Genomic DNA, 13,990 nt, shown 5'->3' with positions numbered 1-13,990 from the left:
AAAAAGCAATTGCAGGTTGGAAAGATTATATATGTGAACCTTACACCATAGAATTTCCTCCAATCATCCCAGCAAATGGTTGTGATTAAAAAAGTAATAATTCTAAGTTAGATCTCAATATGCTGCATGGCCTTTCCTGTCAAGTACTTCATCTTTATGCATGTTAACCACACTGTAGTGGAAAGAAATTGCTCAGAGGAATTGTTACTACAATCACCGGTCAGTATAGAGCCTGAGTCACGTACAGTGCAAGTCCTAAAAGCTGAGATTTGTTTTCTCTATGGCTTAGCAGTACTGGGAAGTGGTCTCCGCTCAGGTGGTTGACCAGAGGGAGGCAAATAGGGAAACTCTTTCAAGAATCAGTTCTGCGCCATGTCCTTTGAAAATGAATCCCCCACCTTTTAACAGAAACGCTGACAGATAAATGATCAAGCTCCCCTCTTGCCTTAATATCTATTAAGGGGCAAGAAGCCTCCCAGTTGGCACCCGTGGCCAATGTTTCAAAGCGGGCCCAGACGGCTCTCTSGTGTTACCTCACAGACACCCTGCAGAGGTGGCTAGCACTGCTCCGGGACTAGCAGCAGCATACGCTTCTGGGCGGTGGGCACGGGAGGCAGCCGTGCCCCCACCCTCCCTGCTGCTTTCTGCATCAGCTCGCAGCACAGAGGTGTGCGTTGGTGCTGAGCCTGGTGCTGGCAGTAGACGCTTCTGTGCTGTGACTGTGCTGAAACCATTTATCACTGGAAGAAATGAATATAATTAAGATAATATAAAATAGATAGCACCTCTTGATGCCGTGGCATGAATGGGATGTGACACTTGTCATAAGTGGAGCTGAAATAATGGCCTGATATTTGTACAGCTTTCATACCGGGGGAGAAAAAAACAACATATTATGTGTCAAAGGGTGAGATGGTGGGTTGGTTCCAAATAATTAYGCTCTTACGTAACTTCAGCTATCTGAAAGTTAATTTTTTTCCCTTCCACCCCCAAGTAGACAGCCTCAGTGGAGCCACAGTATACCAATATAAAGATATGTTTATTGACATAGTTTGTTTCCTTTCCTATTTGGAAAAGGCTAGTTTGGTATAGCTCGTACTGTTATGGTTGATTCTACGATAGGGAGAGTTGTACCATGTCCCTCGTTCAGTCTGGTTGTTAGAGTGTTTGCTGCAGAAGCTGCACCAAAGCTAGACTCCCTGAATTGGCCTGGAGATATGAGAAAAGATTGCTTTTACTGGTATAACTTGGATCAGGCCTGCAACAGAGAAAAGCACATAATAGCAGAAGGCGTTTTTAGCAATACAGCAGTATCTGCATTAGGGATCTAGGTGGCATTTCTCTGTTGGAAAGAGTGCAGATTTTCTTTTCACAGTGCTAATAGGTAGTTTGTAAACCCGGCCTCAGTGAGTGTCTGTGTTGTAAGGAGAGGGAGAGAGGGGCAAACTGCCCATGAAAGCAATGTTTCTGTCTCTGGTGGAAAATCTGTCACACACATTCTCCTCAGCAAAATTGACCCTCTAGTATAGGAGCTCGGCCGCAGTCACTTGACATAAGGGATTAGTAAATTTGCATCTGAATGCTTCCAGTAAAGGCAGAGAGGCTCTAGGGTCATGTTCCTGCTGTGCAATTGCCCACTGGCCTTTCACTGTCGATCGCTAGCTTAGGTGAATTTTTGTTGTCTGCCATTAATTCCCCAGCATGCCACTGCAGTGTGTGTACTTCCAGATCAATTTTCCCCCTAAAATCATTCTTTCTTTTTCAGCACTTCAACAAGTTCCCAGTCTATAATCTACATCCCACAGGACATCGTTAGAGCGAAGGAAATCATTGCACAGATCAACACCCTGAAAACTCAAGTCAGTTACTATGCAGAAAGGCTCTCAAGAGCTGCCAAGGATAGATCAGCTAATGGCCTTGAAAGAACACTTGCCATCCTGGCAGACAAGGTAGGAAAATAATATATCCCCGAAGTACAGCATATTCTGAAGCACGCTGTGGTTTTTTTATCTCTCTTTCTCTAGTAAGTTTTCTTGAAACATTTATTTTAGCATGTRCAGTAATTTATTGTACCATGTACAGTCCTAAAAAAGGGAAAATCAGACCAGTCATTTGAATTCACTGCATTTTACTGGGGTTTTCTCCTACCCTTCACACTCATCTGCCTCCACCTTCTCTTGAGAGTGCAGTGGAGAGCTAAGAGCGTAAAGCAGTGTCCTCTGGTACCCTCTATTGAGTCACCATATTCCAGAAATGAGCATTCTCTATTTTCTTTTATAACCTTTTCTTCATAACCATAACTTTTTCTTCTTTTTTTTAATGTCCCTCTTAGGCATCTGACAAGCAGCAAGAAGTGGACAAAACTTAAGTAACTTAAGCTCTTTTGTAGTGTCCCACTGATGAAATAAGTAATAATGGTGACATAGCCTTTGCCTGAATTACAGTGATACGATTCAGTTATTTCTCGATGGCTGTTAACAGAAATCAGACTGGACCCACAGCTGAACACAATCTTATTTACAGGGACAAAAAACAAATACATGACCTCTTAGGTCCCTGAAGGAGACCTAAAGGTTCTAAATAGCAGTAATGGCAGCGACGAGTGCTCCATCAGCTTGCCATAAATTGTCCAAGTTGAGGGGATATGTATTCAGCTTCCTGGAGCACAAAAAATGTGATCACGTATAGATGTATTAGTTATTATAATATTAATTCTAAATTAATACAGCATGTATAATTAATCTGTACAAGTAACAGCTGGACAATAGTAGAACTTAGTGTGGGCTTATTTGTTTTTTTTAACAGACATATAGATCAAACTGTGTTCTTAATCACATAATTTATAGAAATCCTTTAGTACATAACACCACTAAATACGACAGGGAACACATTGCGTTAATTAGGGGGTTATGTCTTTAGCCCTCCTCTTGAGACTTACTTGCTATTGAGACAGGGTGGTGGAGGTTAAACATTTGTGTCTCTGCTGTGGCAACTTCTGGGTATTGTAAAAAATGTCTCCACATTGTTTTAACCTTTCATCAAATGGAGAGTGAAGTGCTAATAAACATGTTGAGAATTGCAAATTTATTAGTGAAGTTTTCAACAAGTGCAAGGCTAAAACAGTAGTATGGACTTTGGAAATGTACCCTTTGTATTTTGGCATCCTGTATATCTTTTTAAAGCTATGCTATAAAATGATTTTAAAGGCACCTCAGAGACTGCTTAATGATGTTTTTTTCTTTTACAAAATATTAGTTATATTATTTTCTTTTGCAGAAAGAAAAAAGAAGAAATTGCATACAGAATAATGAAAATATTTTAAATTCGGGGGGGGGGGGGGTTATTGTTTTTTAGACCCGGCAACTTGTCACAGTCTGTGACTGCAAGCTGTTGGCAAATTCAATACATGGACTGAATGCTGCAAGGCCAGATTATATAGCTTCAAAGGCATCTCCAACCTCTGGAGAAGGGGAACAAGTGATGCTGAGGAATGACCAAGATACACTTGTGGCCAGATGGACAGGGAGAAATAGCCGATCTTCTCTGCAGGTGGATTGGCATGAAGAGGAATGGGTACGTTTGCTCAGGGGACTGATGAATATTTTCCTTTTAGTTTTTATCTGCTGTATTCTTTAGTTTGTAAGCTCTGTAACTGCTCATCAGAGAGCCAAACGATAAGTATTTTGGAGCACATTATTATGTATCTTAGTCATCTACTAGAGATACTGGTAAACTAGCAAAAACAAGCCTTAATAAATAATTCTGTGTCTCCTGAATAGCAGAGATCATTACTTTGGTGCAAGGCTTTTGCGAAGTCAGTTCCAAGGGAAAGTAAACAGTTTTTAAAGTAAACAACTGAGGATCATACTACAAGGCGCTCTTAGACTTTACCAAAATAAAACACGTTTTGTGTGTGTTAGCTATACAGTGCAACCTTGCAAAGTTTTCTCTTGTTTTGTTTCCTGATCTAAATATTTAGAACTTGCCATCCATCTCTATTTTGGTTATGAACAGCTTTTAAAAACTGTTTGCACTAAGGATTTAAATGGTTTTCCATTCAACTCTGCCAATTTAAATTAAAATTGGCCAGTGTTAAGTACTGTCATTTGTAATAAAAACAGAAGTGAACTGAGTTTCAAAAATAGTCCAGATTAATTAAAACAATTATTAATATTAGGAAATATCAAAATAGAAGTGAGATCCGATTCACTTGAAAAATAGATCCCGAACAGTCTCATTGACTTACAGTCAGACTCACAGTAATGAGATACTCATAAAGCCAATTCAGTTAATTAGATACTAATATTGCCATACAGTACTTTCATCTGTTACTCACAGGGTTATATAGGAAAAAAAGATGTGTGGTTGTAAGCAATTATTATGTAAATTTTTTTCATCTACAGATAGTGCTTTCTCTGTAGCACAGTGGAGTTAATTTTTCTGCRATACAGGCTTGATTCATAGATCATTCCAAATCTTGATCATTATTCCAGAAATGTTCCGGATAGTTTTAATTAACATTTGTATGTATTATATTTTTTTATCCCTTCATCTCAGTTCCTTTGCCTGCTGCTACAAAAGCAGCATTTACATTTACAGAAATAGCCACTTTTAAATATTGACCAAAGAGACCAGCTCTGTATAAGTTAAAGTGGGCACTGCCTTCTCCCCTCATACTTCTAAAATTATCTAAAACTTCTCTGCATTTCACTTGCTTTTGGGCCCATCCATGCTTAGAAGGGAATGCTAAGTCATCTTCTCCATTCCTAGCCTTGAAAGGAATGGGAGACATCCRCTTCTACGAGCATTTTGAGGGGAGAAAAGGCTGTCGCTGAATTCTAATCTCTCTGGGCCTTAAGAAAATACATCTTTAAAGGAGAAAAGTAAACGATTGTCAGCAGACGTGAGGAAATGTTTCCCGGTCAAACATAAGTTTCAAGAATGAAAAATGGTGCCTGTTGGAAACCGGAATAACAAATCGTGGGTAGAAGAGGCATGTAGAATTGTTCAGCAAATTTAATTTTAATGTAGCTCTGCAGTTTACCACATGTGACACCTCTACATGTTGTTGATATGATTTATTTATATATACAAAGTTTGTGTGTGCACAAATGAAATCATAATAGCCCAGAAGAAACTTTGCCTAGAATCACACCAGGAAATGTATGAGTCAAGGGATTTGTTACACACCGTCTCTTTGTTTTTTAAATTGAGAAGGGAATGTTTTTCTTTCAAGGAGAAAGTTTGGTTGAATGTTGACAAAAGTCTGGAGTGTATTATACAGAGAGTGGACAAACTTCTCCAGAAAGAGCGCTTGCAAAGCGACAGCTGTGAAGACGTTTTCCAATGCGACATCAGCTCTACTAGTAAGAAAGGTAATCGGGACACTCGCGCCTACTGGATAAATCCAGAAGATTTAAATGAGACCTCATCTTCACCTTCATCTTCCTCACCACCACCTTCATCATCCTCACCACCACCTTCATCCACACCATCCTGTGCATGCCATTCTCTCAGAAACACAAGTGCGTATGCCAGCCCCCGCTTCTCACTGCTGCTCTCTTGCTGTGCATTGGCCTCCTTCCTAAGCCTCTGCTGCATCCGTCCATGGGTCTCTAGCTCAGTGGTGCTGCTGAGCACTGGTGCCAGGCAGAGAGGGCTGGTGGTGTGCTGGGGGCCGCGAAGCCCATAGCTTGGGTAGGAATCCTGATCCCACTGAAATCGCTCCTATTGATTACGCTGGCATTGGGATTTCGCACTGGGTGTTTTGAAGCTTGTAAAACAGGCGTGGGGGTTAGCTGTGTCAAACACCTCTGCTGGCTTTCCTGGTGGCTTCAAAGCTCCTGTCAAACAACACCTCTGGTGGCTCCTGTTGCAATCAAAGCTTATTACAGTGAACCTCTATAAAAGATTAAATAAGACATGAGAGACATGCAGGCACTACTGCGGCAGTAATGGTCCCATCTGGGCTGCCAAAGTGTAGGACGATTGCCAAGCAGACCCATTAGACTGAGCTAAACTTGGATGAACTTACTGGAGTTTAAAGCAGATATCAACCCAAATTGCCAAAACTGTGGTGCTAAAGCACTTGATTAGTTAGATTTCATATAACTGGAAGGTAGAAATTGGCAGTGCAAGCTCTCAGTGGAGTAATCCTGTCAAAATCTGAGGTCGTGAGGGTACTGGGTAGAATCCAGTTGCATAATGCCATGAGCATGTGAATGAGAGGGATCCTTACCAGTTTAGTTTGACAGTTTTCCAGCCTTGCATTAAATTTCAAAATTATTTCATTTACATATATACACATTTGGCTTATTCTCCCATTCTTTACTTTAAAAATTGTCATGGTCACTATCATTTTTCCATTTAATAGAACAGGTATGCCAAGTTTAGCTCTAGGAAGATAGAATTATGTTTTCATTTCCTTTTTCCTKCTCTGTCTTATTCGTCTGATGGCTCTTCCTCCCTTGCGTATGTCTGTGACTTCACGTCCATTCCATCATTAGCACTGCAGTAAAGTTGGAAGGCAGTACCTTAAGGTAAAAAAAAAAAAAAAAAAGAAGAAGCAAGAAGGAGGTTAAAATAAATGTTTAGATACTGTTTTGTATAGCTCTGTACCTCTGTTGCATCTGATTTGCTTAGTATCCTAAATGACTGTGGTTTCCAAGATTAGACGGACATTTTGGGGTATTATAAAGGAATAGGAGAGATGACTCTTGTTTCAGAATGTGTTCTCTATTAATCTTTATGACTAGGTTGTGTTTTACCAGTTTGACAGCTTTAAATGTTTTTATTTGCTAGCTAGTTTTATGAAGTTTTATGTAGATTTACATGAAAGTTTTATCAGTAAACCTCAATGCACCTTCATATCAACAATAACAAGTTTTGATTTTTTAATATTAAAAAGAATATGAAAAATCTGTGGTGAGTGGTATCAGAAGCTTTTCCCAAGACAACTCCATGCTAAAAAAAGCATCTTAGAACAATCATTTTCTTTCAAAATTTACCCAGAATTTTCAATCAAACTTTTACCTCTACTCTGGATCTCACTTATGTCATACCAAAGAGGAATTAGCTACATTTACCTACCAAAAGTTTTGTCTGTGCCAAAAGTTTCTGTAGTCTTTCCCTCCTGTGCCTCTGAAACAGGAAAAAAAATCCCATTTAATCCACAGAACTTGACAAATTAAATCAAGAAGTGTAGCAAGCTTTAAAGTTGAGGGGCTGCCACTTCCCAGTACTACCTAAGTTTAAGGACTAGATTTGAAGTCTTAAGGACTGTCAACCAAAGTTGTGTCTGAACCTATCTTAAAAATCCTGGCGAGGGAATCCTGTTTCTTAGGTATCTGATGCAAGACATTTTTCATAGGTCTTCACAAGCAGTTTGAATTGCACTTAGGAGATGTACTGGAACCCAGGGCAAACTTGAGTTCTTGATCATTCTCATCAAATTTAGTTGCTAATTAAAGTTCAGGGTTTTTTGACAGAGGAACAGATTCAATGTTATAAGAAAACCTGATCTCATTGAAATCAATTGGAATTTTTCCATAAAATTCATTTCCTTGTCTCCACACCAAACCTGCTATCACTCTCCACAATTGATCTTGGAAATAACTGAGAGACAAAGAGGGTCCATTCTCTGGGTTTAGACCCTAACGTTTTAAAGTTTTTCTTGTCATATATTCAAAGAAGTAGCACGTTTTATTTTAATAATTCTGAGATTTGAATAATCGACATTTTGTCAGWTGAACAAATGAACAGATGAGCAGCCAGAACTTAGTAGGAATGCAGTGTTAAAAAAACAAACAAAATAAAACGTAACCCTATATACTTCCAGAATTGGTAGGAGAGATGCAGTAAAATGCTATTGAAGGACTTTAAAGGGTCTCTTTAGAGGTGAATGTTTCAAAAGAAGATACTGCCTGAAATAGTAGAGGGGAGACTTAAGATTTTTTCTTTTAATTTTTATTTTCTTTAAAGACTTAGATATTCATTATGAAATTGCATTGGGGCATATAGTTTCTTTAATGAATGCTATGAGATTTAACTTAACTGAGAGGTTTTTATCTCAGACTCTTAAGCTTTGATGATTGTCCATAAGCTTATAATTGATATTTTCTGCTGTTATTTTGAAATTTGTAATTCATTGACTAGTGAATCTACGTGTGAATACAACAGAAGTTTAAATCTGTTAGTTTAATAAACTGCTGTTCATTAATGCAAGACTTGTTGTAGCAAGGTGTATTATCCTTCTACTGTTTGCATTGCACTGTAGCTATTTTCATCTGACAAACTGTTTCTACCACTGAAGTGAGTGTAAAACTGTCACAAGCTTCGCTGGGGCGGTTTGAGCCTTTAACACACGATCCAGTGCTGGTGTTAACTGTCTCAGAAATTATATAGCACAAATTTGTCTAAAATAGCAAAATACTGATTCTCTTGCAGTGTGGGTRCATTAATGTCATTTTCAGTTAAGTGCGCGAGCACGTTGAACTTACTGCTAGTCTTTTGCTATTCTGTTTAGCTGCCTTACTGCCAGCTTATTTTATAATTGCACTAAGCCAGTGGTTCTCAAATGGTGCCTTGTGGATCGCTGGGGACTGGCAGCGCCCCCGGGGCAATCCCTCGGGAGCYGCAGAGCTCAAGGGAGCTGCCTTCCCTCCGCGGCCCCATTCTGGTGTCCCCCTGCTCAGGAATGGTGGCATGGAGGAGACAGCCGGTGCCCCGGGGCCAGGGACTAGCTCTGCTAAGCCGCGGTTTGCTCTGAGATCCCTGGCACTGAACATTTGAGTTGCTTATGTTTAGGCTGTGTTGCCGCTCCTTAATCATGCATGTTGCCCCTCCATTTCTGTGCAGATTGCAGCCCCGCTCCGGAAGAATCCAGCCCAGGTATGTGCGTTCATGGCTTCCGCTTCTTCTGAAAACTGCAGGTTTTTGTTTATATTTAACAACCGAACAAGTGCCTTGCTGATAAGACTTACCATTATTGAACGGTAATACTCTGCAGTATCATGTGGTTTACCGAGACGTGTTGAGAAGTTGTTACTTCCTAAATAATAGTGCCCGAGGTTGTCCGGTAAGCACTGGTAACTGAATTTGCATGTCCGGATATGGGAGAGCATTTTTTGAGGTTCTCTTTGGTCTCTCCATTTGATACATTTGAGTAAACTAATGTGGGAGGCAATGGTTTGGGGCTTGTTTCCAGCATCACTGAAGCCTGTGGGAGCCTGAGTTTAATGAGTTTTCAGACATACCCTTTCATATGTGCTGGCAAAGTTGCCTTTCTGCATGAGCACTAGAACACGGAGCAGTCAGCAAGGCTGATGGAAACCCACCGTGGCATGGGCACACACCAGGCAGCGTAGGGCACTTCAAGCCTCATGTTTCCGAATACTAAATTAAGACTTTCACCATACTGTTCACCTTCTTCCCTCTCTCCCTGTAGTTGCTCACACTGTTACTATATTTACAAGGTCTGAATAATGTGCCTTAGTAACACCACTCATTCCCAGATAGATGGCTGTAATTTTTCCAATCTGGGATTAGTTTAATCTGAGCTCAGTGGAGGTTGAATTTGTGAACTGTTACAGCATGGGCTCCTGGGTTTAGCAAAGCCAATGGGAAATAAAGCCCTCCACACAGGTAGAATTTTCAATTTTCATCTCCACAAAATCCACAGAGTATATTAGCATTCTTCTCAGCTGTCCACTCTGGCTGCAGTCACCCCGTTTGCTTCTATCACTGAGGAGGTGCTTTTAGTCTATAAAAAGCTGCATACGTTTTTAATTCTTGGAGCATCCCTTTAGTTTTTGCAACATCTGAATGTGATACGTAAATTAATGCTATTTATTTATTTTTAAGATGGGAGTAATTAAAAGCAAAGAGGTTACCTCAGCTGGGCATCCAAATGTGCCCCAAACTGGATCTTAAATTTAATTAATTGAGGCTGCAGTGTAGCAAAGCACTTAATGCTTGATTCCCTCTGAAGTCAAATGTGTCTTGACTATGTGCTTAGAAGGGTTGTCAGTTATACTTTGCTGGATCAGACCTAAGCATCTGTTTCACCAGTTACTTAAATCTCTCTTTTTCAGAGATCATGAGTACTTGCAACCCTGACCTAAACACAACGACAACTGCAGGTGCCCAGTACTTTGATTTATGGACATTAGGGTCTCTTTTTCTTCTTCTTCTTCTTCTCCTTCTTCTTCTTCTTCTTCTTTTCTTTTTTTTYCCCCTTGCAACATATTCCCTGAAAGACTCAAGATACCTTGTCAAGGCTCTGGAGGCCAGTTATTATGGATCTGGAGAAGAAAGACTCTTACCAAAAATAAAACACCTTTTCCCATCTATATGATAAAATCTTTGATTATACAGAGAGGCTCCACTATGTGACTTTATAGGCCTTCCCAGCACTTTTTTTTTTTTAACATGCCACATCTCAAAGTGTGCCTTAAGATATGGCTTTGGTCAGCACTGCTCATAAGAAAAGTAGCCAAGACTTGCAGAGCCAAGTCTGGCCCTTATTTACCAGACAGAATTCAATTGAAGCTGTCTGAATGGAGCCTGCAGGATTTGTCTCTTGCCATGCAATGTGTTTCTATAAAACACACAAAGCAAATGACAGACTTCCAGCTGGTTTGTACCATGCCAGTTTTTAAATGTGGAATAACTTTTAACATGAACTAGAGATCTCCAGCTGTTGTAAATCTATAACAACTCCTTCCATCCCCATTGATCTGAGACCCTATACCAAATTATTCTATCTATGGATTTGCCCAGTGGAGTCAATAATAGTTTTAAAATATTCTGGTCATCTCATAAAACATAAGAACAGAGCTCAGAATAGATTTCTCATTAGAATTAGAGTGCTCATGGTGTTTGAAAGTGCCATTGATTAATTTTATAGAATGTATATTTTCAAAAATAAAGGTCTCTTAGGGACATTCATGAGGCAAAGACAGAAGAAAGAAGGGAGAACCCAAGTGAAAGTGAATACTGAGAGTCCTTTCAAATAAATTTATTTAAAAGCTGTTAGTGGAATGTTCCACCCTGATTTGAGCCTGGGAGTGATTTCTTTTATTCCTGTTTACTGTTAATGGCAGCTACCATTGACTAAAAAATTAAAAGGACCATGTGACACTCCTATGAAACAGGAAGTGAAAAGTGATTCAAATTCTGTAGACTGGCAAAGGTTTTCCTTCTTCTGTGGTCAGTATTTTAAACCAAGAGAATACACAGCACAGAGGAGTTTTACTCATTATCTCAAATGAGCTATCGTACTGCATGTGAATCTTGAGAGAAAAAAAATCTGAGGATTGTATTATCCTCAGGCATTCTGGTGTACCACCAGTATACTGTATACCAGTGTGTGTATATATATGTAGTTCCAAATGAACATAAGAAGAAACTTCTTTACTGTGAGGGTGACAGAGCACTGGAACAGGTTGCCCAGAGAGGTTGTGGAGTCTCCTTCTCTGGAGATATTCAAAAGCCGACTGGACATGAGCAGGGCAACGTGCTTTAGGTGACCCTGTTTGAGCAGGGGGTTTGGACTAGATGATCTCCAGAGGTCGCTTCTAACCTCAACCCTTCTGTGATTCTGTGATACTTCATGATTACCATACCTTTTAAAAAAAGCACTGCCAAGCACCCTATAATTTTAAATCTTCATGGAGTTACTTAACTATATACATATAGGTATATCCAAGCAAAGGAATGATGATGTGCCAGATCTCTTCAATTTTTTGTCRTTCTCATTCCTGCATAGCAAAGCTCTTAAATGCAGTAAGAGAAACACTTCATTAGTATCATCTGTATTTTGCTTTCTGAGTGTTCACAGGTCCATGTTATGACATCTGTTTTATTTTGAGAGGGAAATATTTAATAGAATATAAAAGACAAGCTGTGATTCTTTGTTCTTTTGATGTTTCCTGCTCTCTTAAAGTAAGGGGATGGAACAGAGCCAAATAACTTCCCCTTTGTCTAGTTTATTAGATTGTCTATCTACTGCATAGAACAAAAGCAAAAAGGATGGTACTGTTAATCTTGTCAGTTATGTTTCTGTTAGCAGACTTCCAAAGTTCCCCTCTTTGGATGGTTATCAAAGAAACTTATATTATTACTGGCTCTTAGCCCTGTCTTTCAGTTGAAATCATGAACAGCTTCCTCTCACAGGCTTGAAATGACCCCATTCTCATAGGTTCAGCTCTGTGCACATGGCCTTGTTGGTACAGCCATCCAGACTAGGGATGGTGTATCTCCTGTTTGTGGGCTCTGGTGCTTTTAAAAAATAAAACACATTGTCCTTCCCTTTAAAAAGAGGAAGTGTCCTGTTTTAGCCTTACATTAAAGAGGGCAAAACCAAAACACTGTTCTATCCTCTCCTTGTATTGCAGAGAAAATGGGTTTTGGTATACTGTCTGAAAAAGATTCAAAGGCAGAAGTATCTGGGAGAAATCTCATTGACAGAAGTGGCCAAAAAGATGTTCACTATATCCATTATATGATGGACTCTGTGCTCTGTCCATGTATATGCACTGTGAAAGGGTGTGTTTGAACATGCACACACATTTATATACACTTGTGTATATAGATACTCATCTTCCTGTTGTGCTTTCCAAATCAGCTATTGTATGGTCTGTTCTGTGGGGGCAAATCTGGGAGCTATTACATGGCTGGGAAAGTCTTAACAGCCTTCTAGAGTAGAATTCTCCATATTTTCCTCCTTTGATAACCACTATGTAAGGTTACATTAGCTTAATAACAAGCAGGGAGTAACCAGACAGTTAGAATAAAACAAACATTAAATGCGGATCGTTTTGCTTTAACTTGCAACAGAAGGTTTCTTCTTAACGTGTGTATGTTTCAAATGAAGTACTTACAGTGCCATTAATTTTATTTTTTTTAAYCAGGTGAATGGAGCGAGGCTCTTTACCCTTTGCTGACAACACTCACAGACTGCGTAGCCATGATGAGTGACAAGGCAAAGAAAGCCATGGTCTTTTTATTAATGCAGGACAGTGCACCAACAATAGGATTGTGCCTGAGCCTTCAATATCGCAGGGATGTTGTCTTCTGTCAAACTGTAAGCAAGGAAGTTTGCATGGTTTGATTACACCTAGACTTGTGGTGGGATTTTATGAAGTATGACAGATGACTGCAGAATTTTTCTGATCTATTTTTACCCTCAGGTTGAACACTATGATCTCCTCTCACAGATTGTGCTGTCCTGTTATTACTGTTCACTTGCATGTGTTTGGAAATATAAAACTTATATCTTCCCTGGGACATATATTCCCAATTTAAAAAAACTATGCCAGAACCAGTGAGAATAATGCTGTGTACAGAAACAGTCTTTGCCTCCTGATGCCACTGATCCAAAACCAGAAGTAAGATGTGAAAGAGAGAGGAGGAAAAAAATAAAAAAAGAAAGCCCATAAGCAGAAAGTGTACTCCCACACTTCTATTTGGTTGGTTTTTTGCATCAAGAAAACCAATAGGACCTTTAGTACCTAAGGAGAGAAGTCCAGCCCCAAGGAAAGGAATGGGTGCTGGGATTTTATAAAAGTTCTGTTTCTGGACCTGCTGGGGTCTCTTTCATGTCAGCCATTCACTAAGGGATGTCTGGGGGCACCTTCCATGCCTTTTCTGCCCACTACACTTCTTCAGCTTGTCTGCTGTCCTGTGGAAACATTTCACATAATAAGAATCAGTCTTGTTTATTTATTGCAAACAGCTCGTCTCTTGTACATTGGTTGGTAGAGCAGTTGTCCCAAAATGTAATTTCTCATAGAGATAAATGCAGACAATTTTTTTCATACAAAACCCACTTTATATCACAGATAATTTTGTTTAACTCTGTGCTTTGATTATGTTTACCCATCATAAAGATCAGAAAGACCAAATTAAGACTTAATCTCAGTATCACGGTCTTGTCCTGAATGTCTCATAACACTACAGAGTTTGAATCTTTATGTCATGCAAGCAGGCA

The 13,990-nt window shown here is 39.5% G+C and overlaps 1 protein-coding gene across 13 annotated transcripts in view; it reads left to right on the top strand.

Moving 5' to 3' along the window:
* The window catches only part of INPP4A (inositol polyphosphate-4-phosphatase type I A), a 98,600-nt gene that overhangs the window by 61,661 nt on the left and 22,949 nt on the right, over positions 1-13,990 (top strand). For 8 of the 13 annotated variants that reach the window (XM_026069458.1, XM_026069460.1, XM_026069457.1 and 5 more), the window contains 5 exons: positions 1,766-1,949; positions 3,355-3,573; positions 5,237-5,525; positions 8,857-8,889; positions 12,912-13,084. In XM_026069458.1, coding sequence (XP_025925243.1) covers positions 1,766-1,949; positions 3,355-3,573; positions 5,237-5,525; positions 8,857-8,889; positions 12,912-13,084 — 898 coding nt within the window. The remainder of the gene's footprint in view (positions 1-1,765; positions 1,950-3,354; positions 3,574-5,236; positions 5,526-8,856; positions 8,890-12,911; positions 13,085-13,990) is intronic. The other 5 variants (XM_026069463.1, XM_026069464.1, XM_026069465.1 and 2 more) reach the window with 1 other exon arrangement.

Source organism: Apteryx rowi, unplaced genomic scaffold (assembly GCF_003343035.1).
Source record: "Apteryx rowi isolate R43461 unplaced genomic scaffold, aptRow1 scaffold_297, whole genome shotgun sequence".
NCBI classification, from domain to species: Eukaryota; Metazoa; Chordata; class Aves; order Apterygiformes; family Apterygidae; genus Apteryx; species Apteryx rowi.
This window is presented reverse-complemented; position numbering and strand designations above follow the sequence as displayed.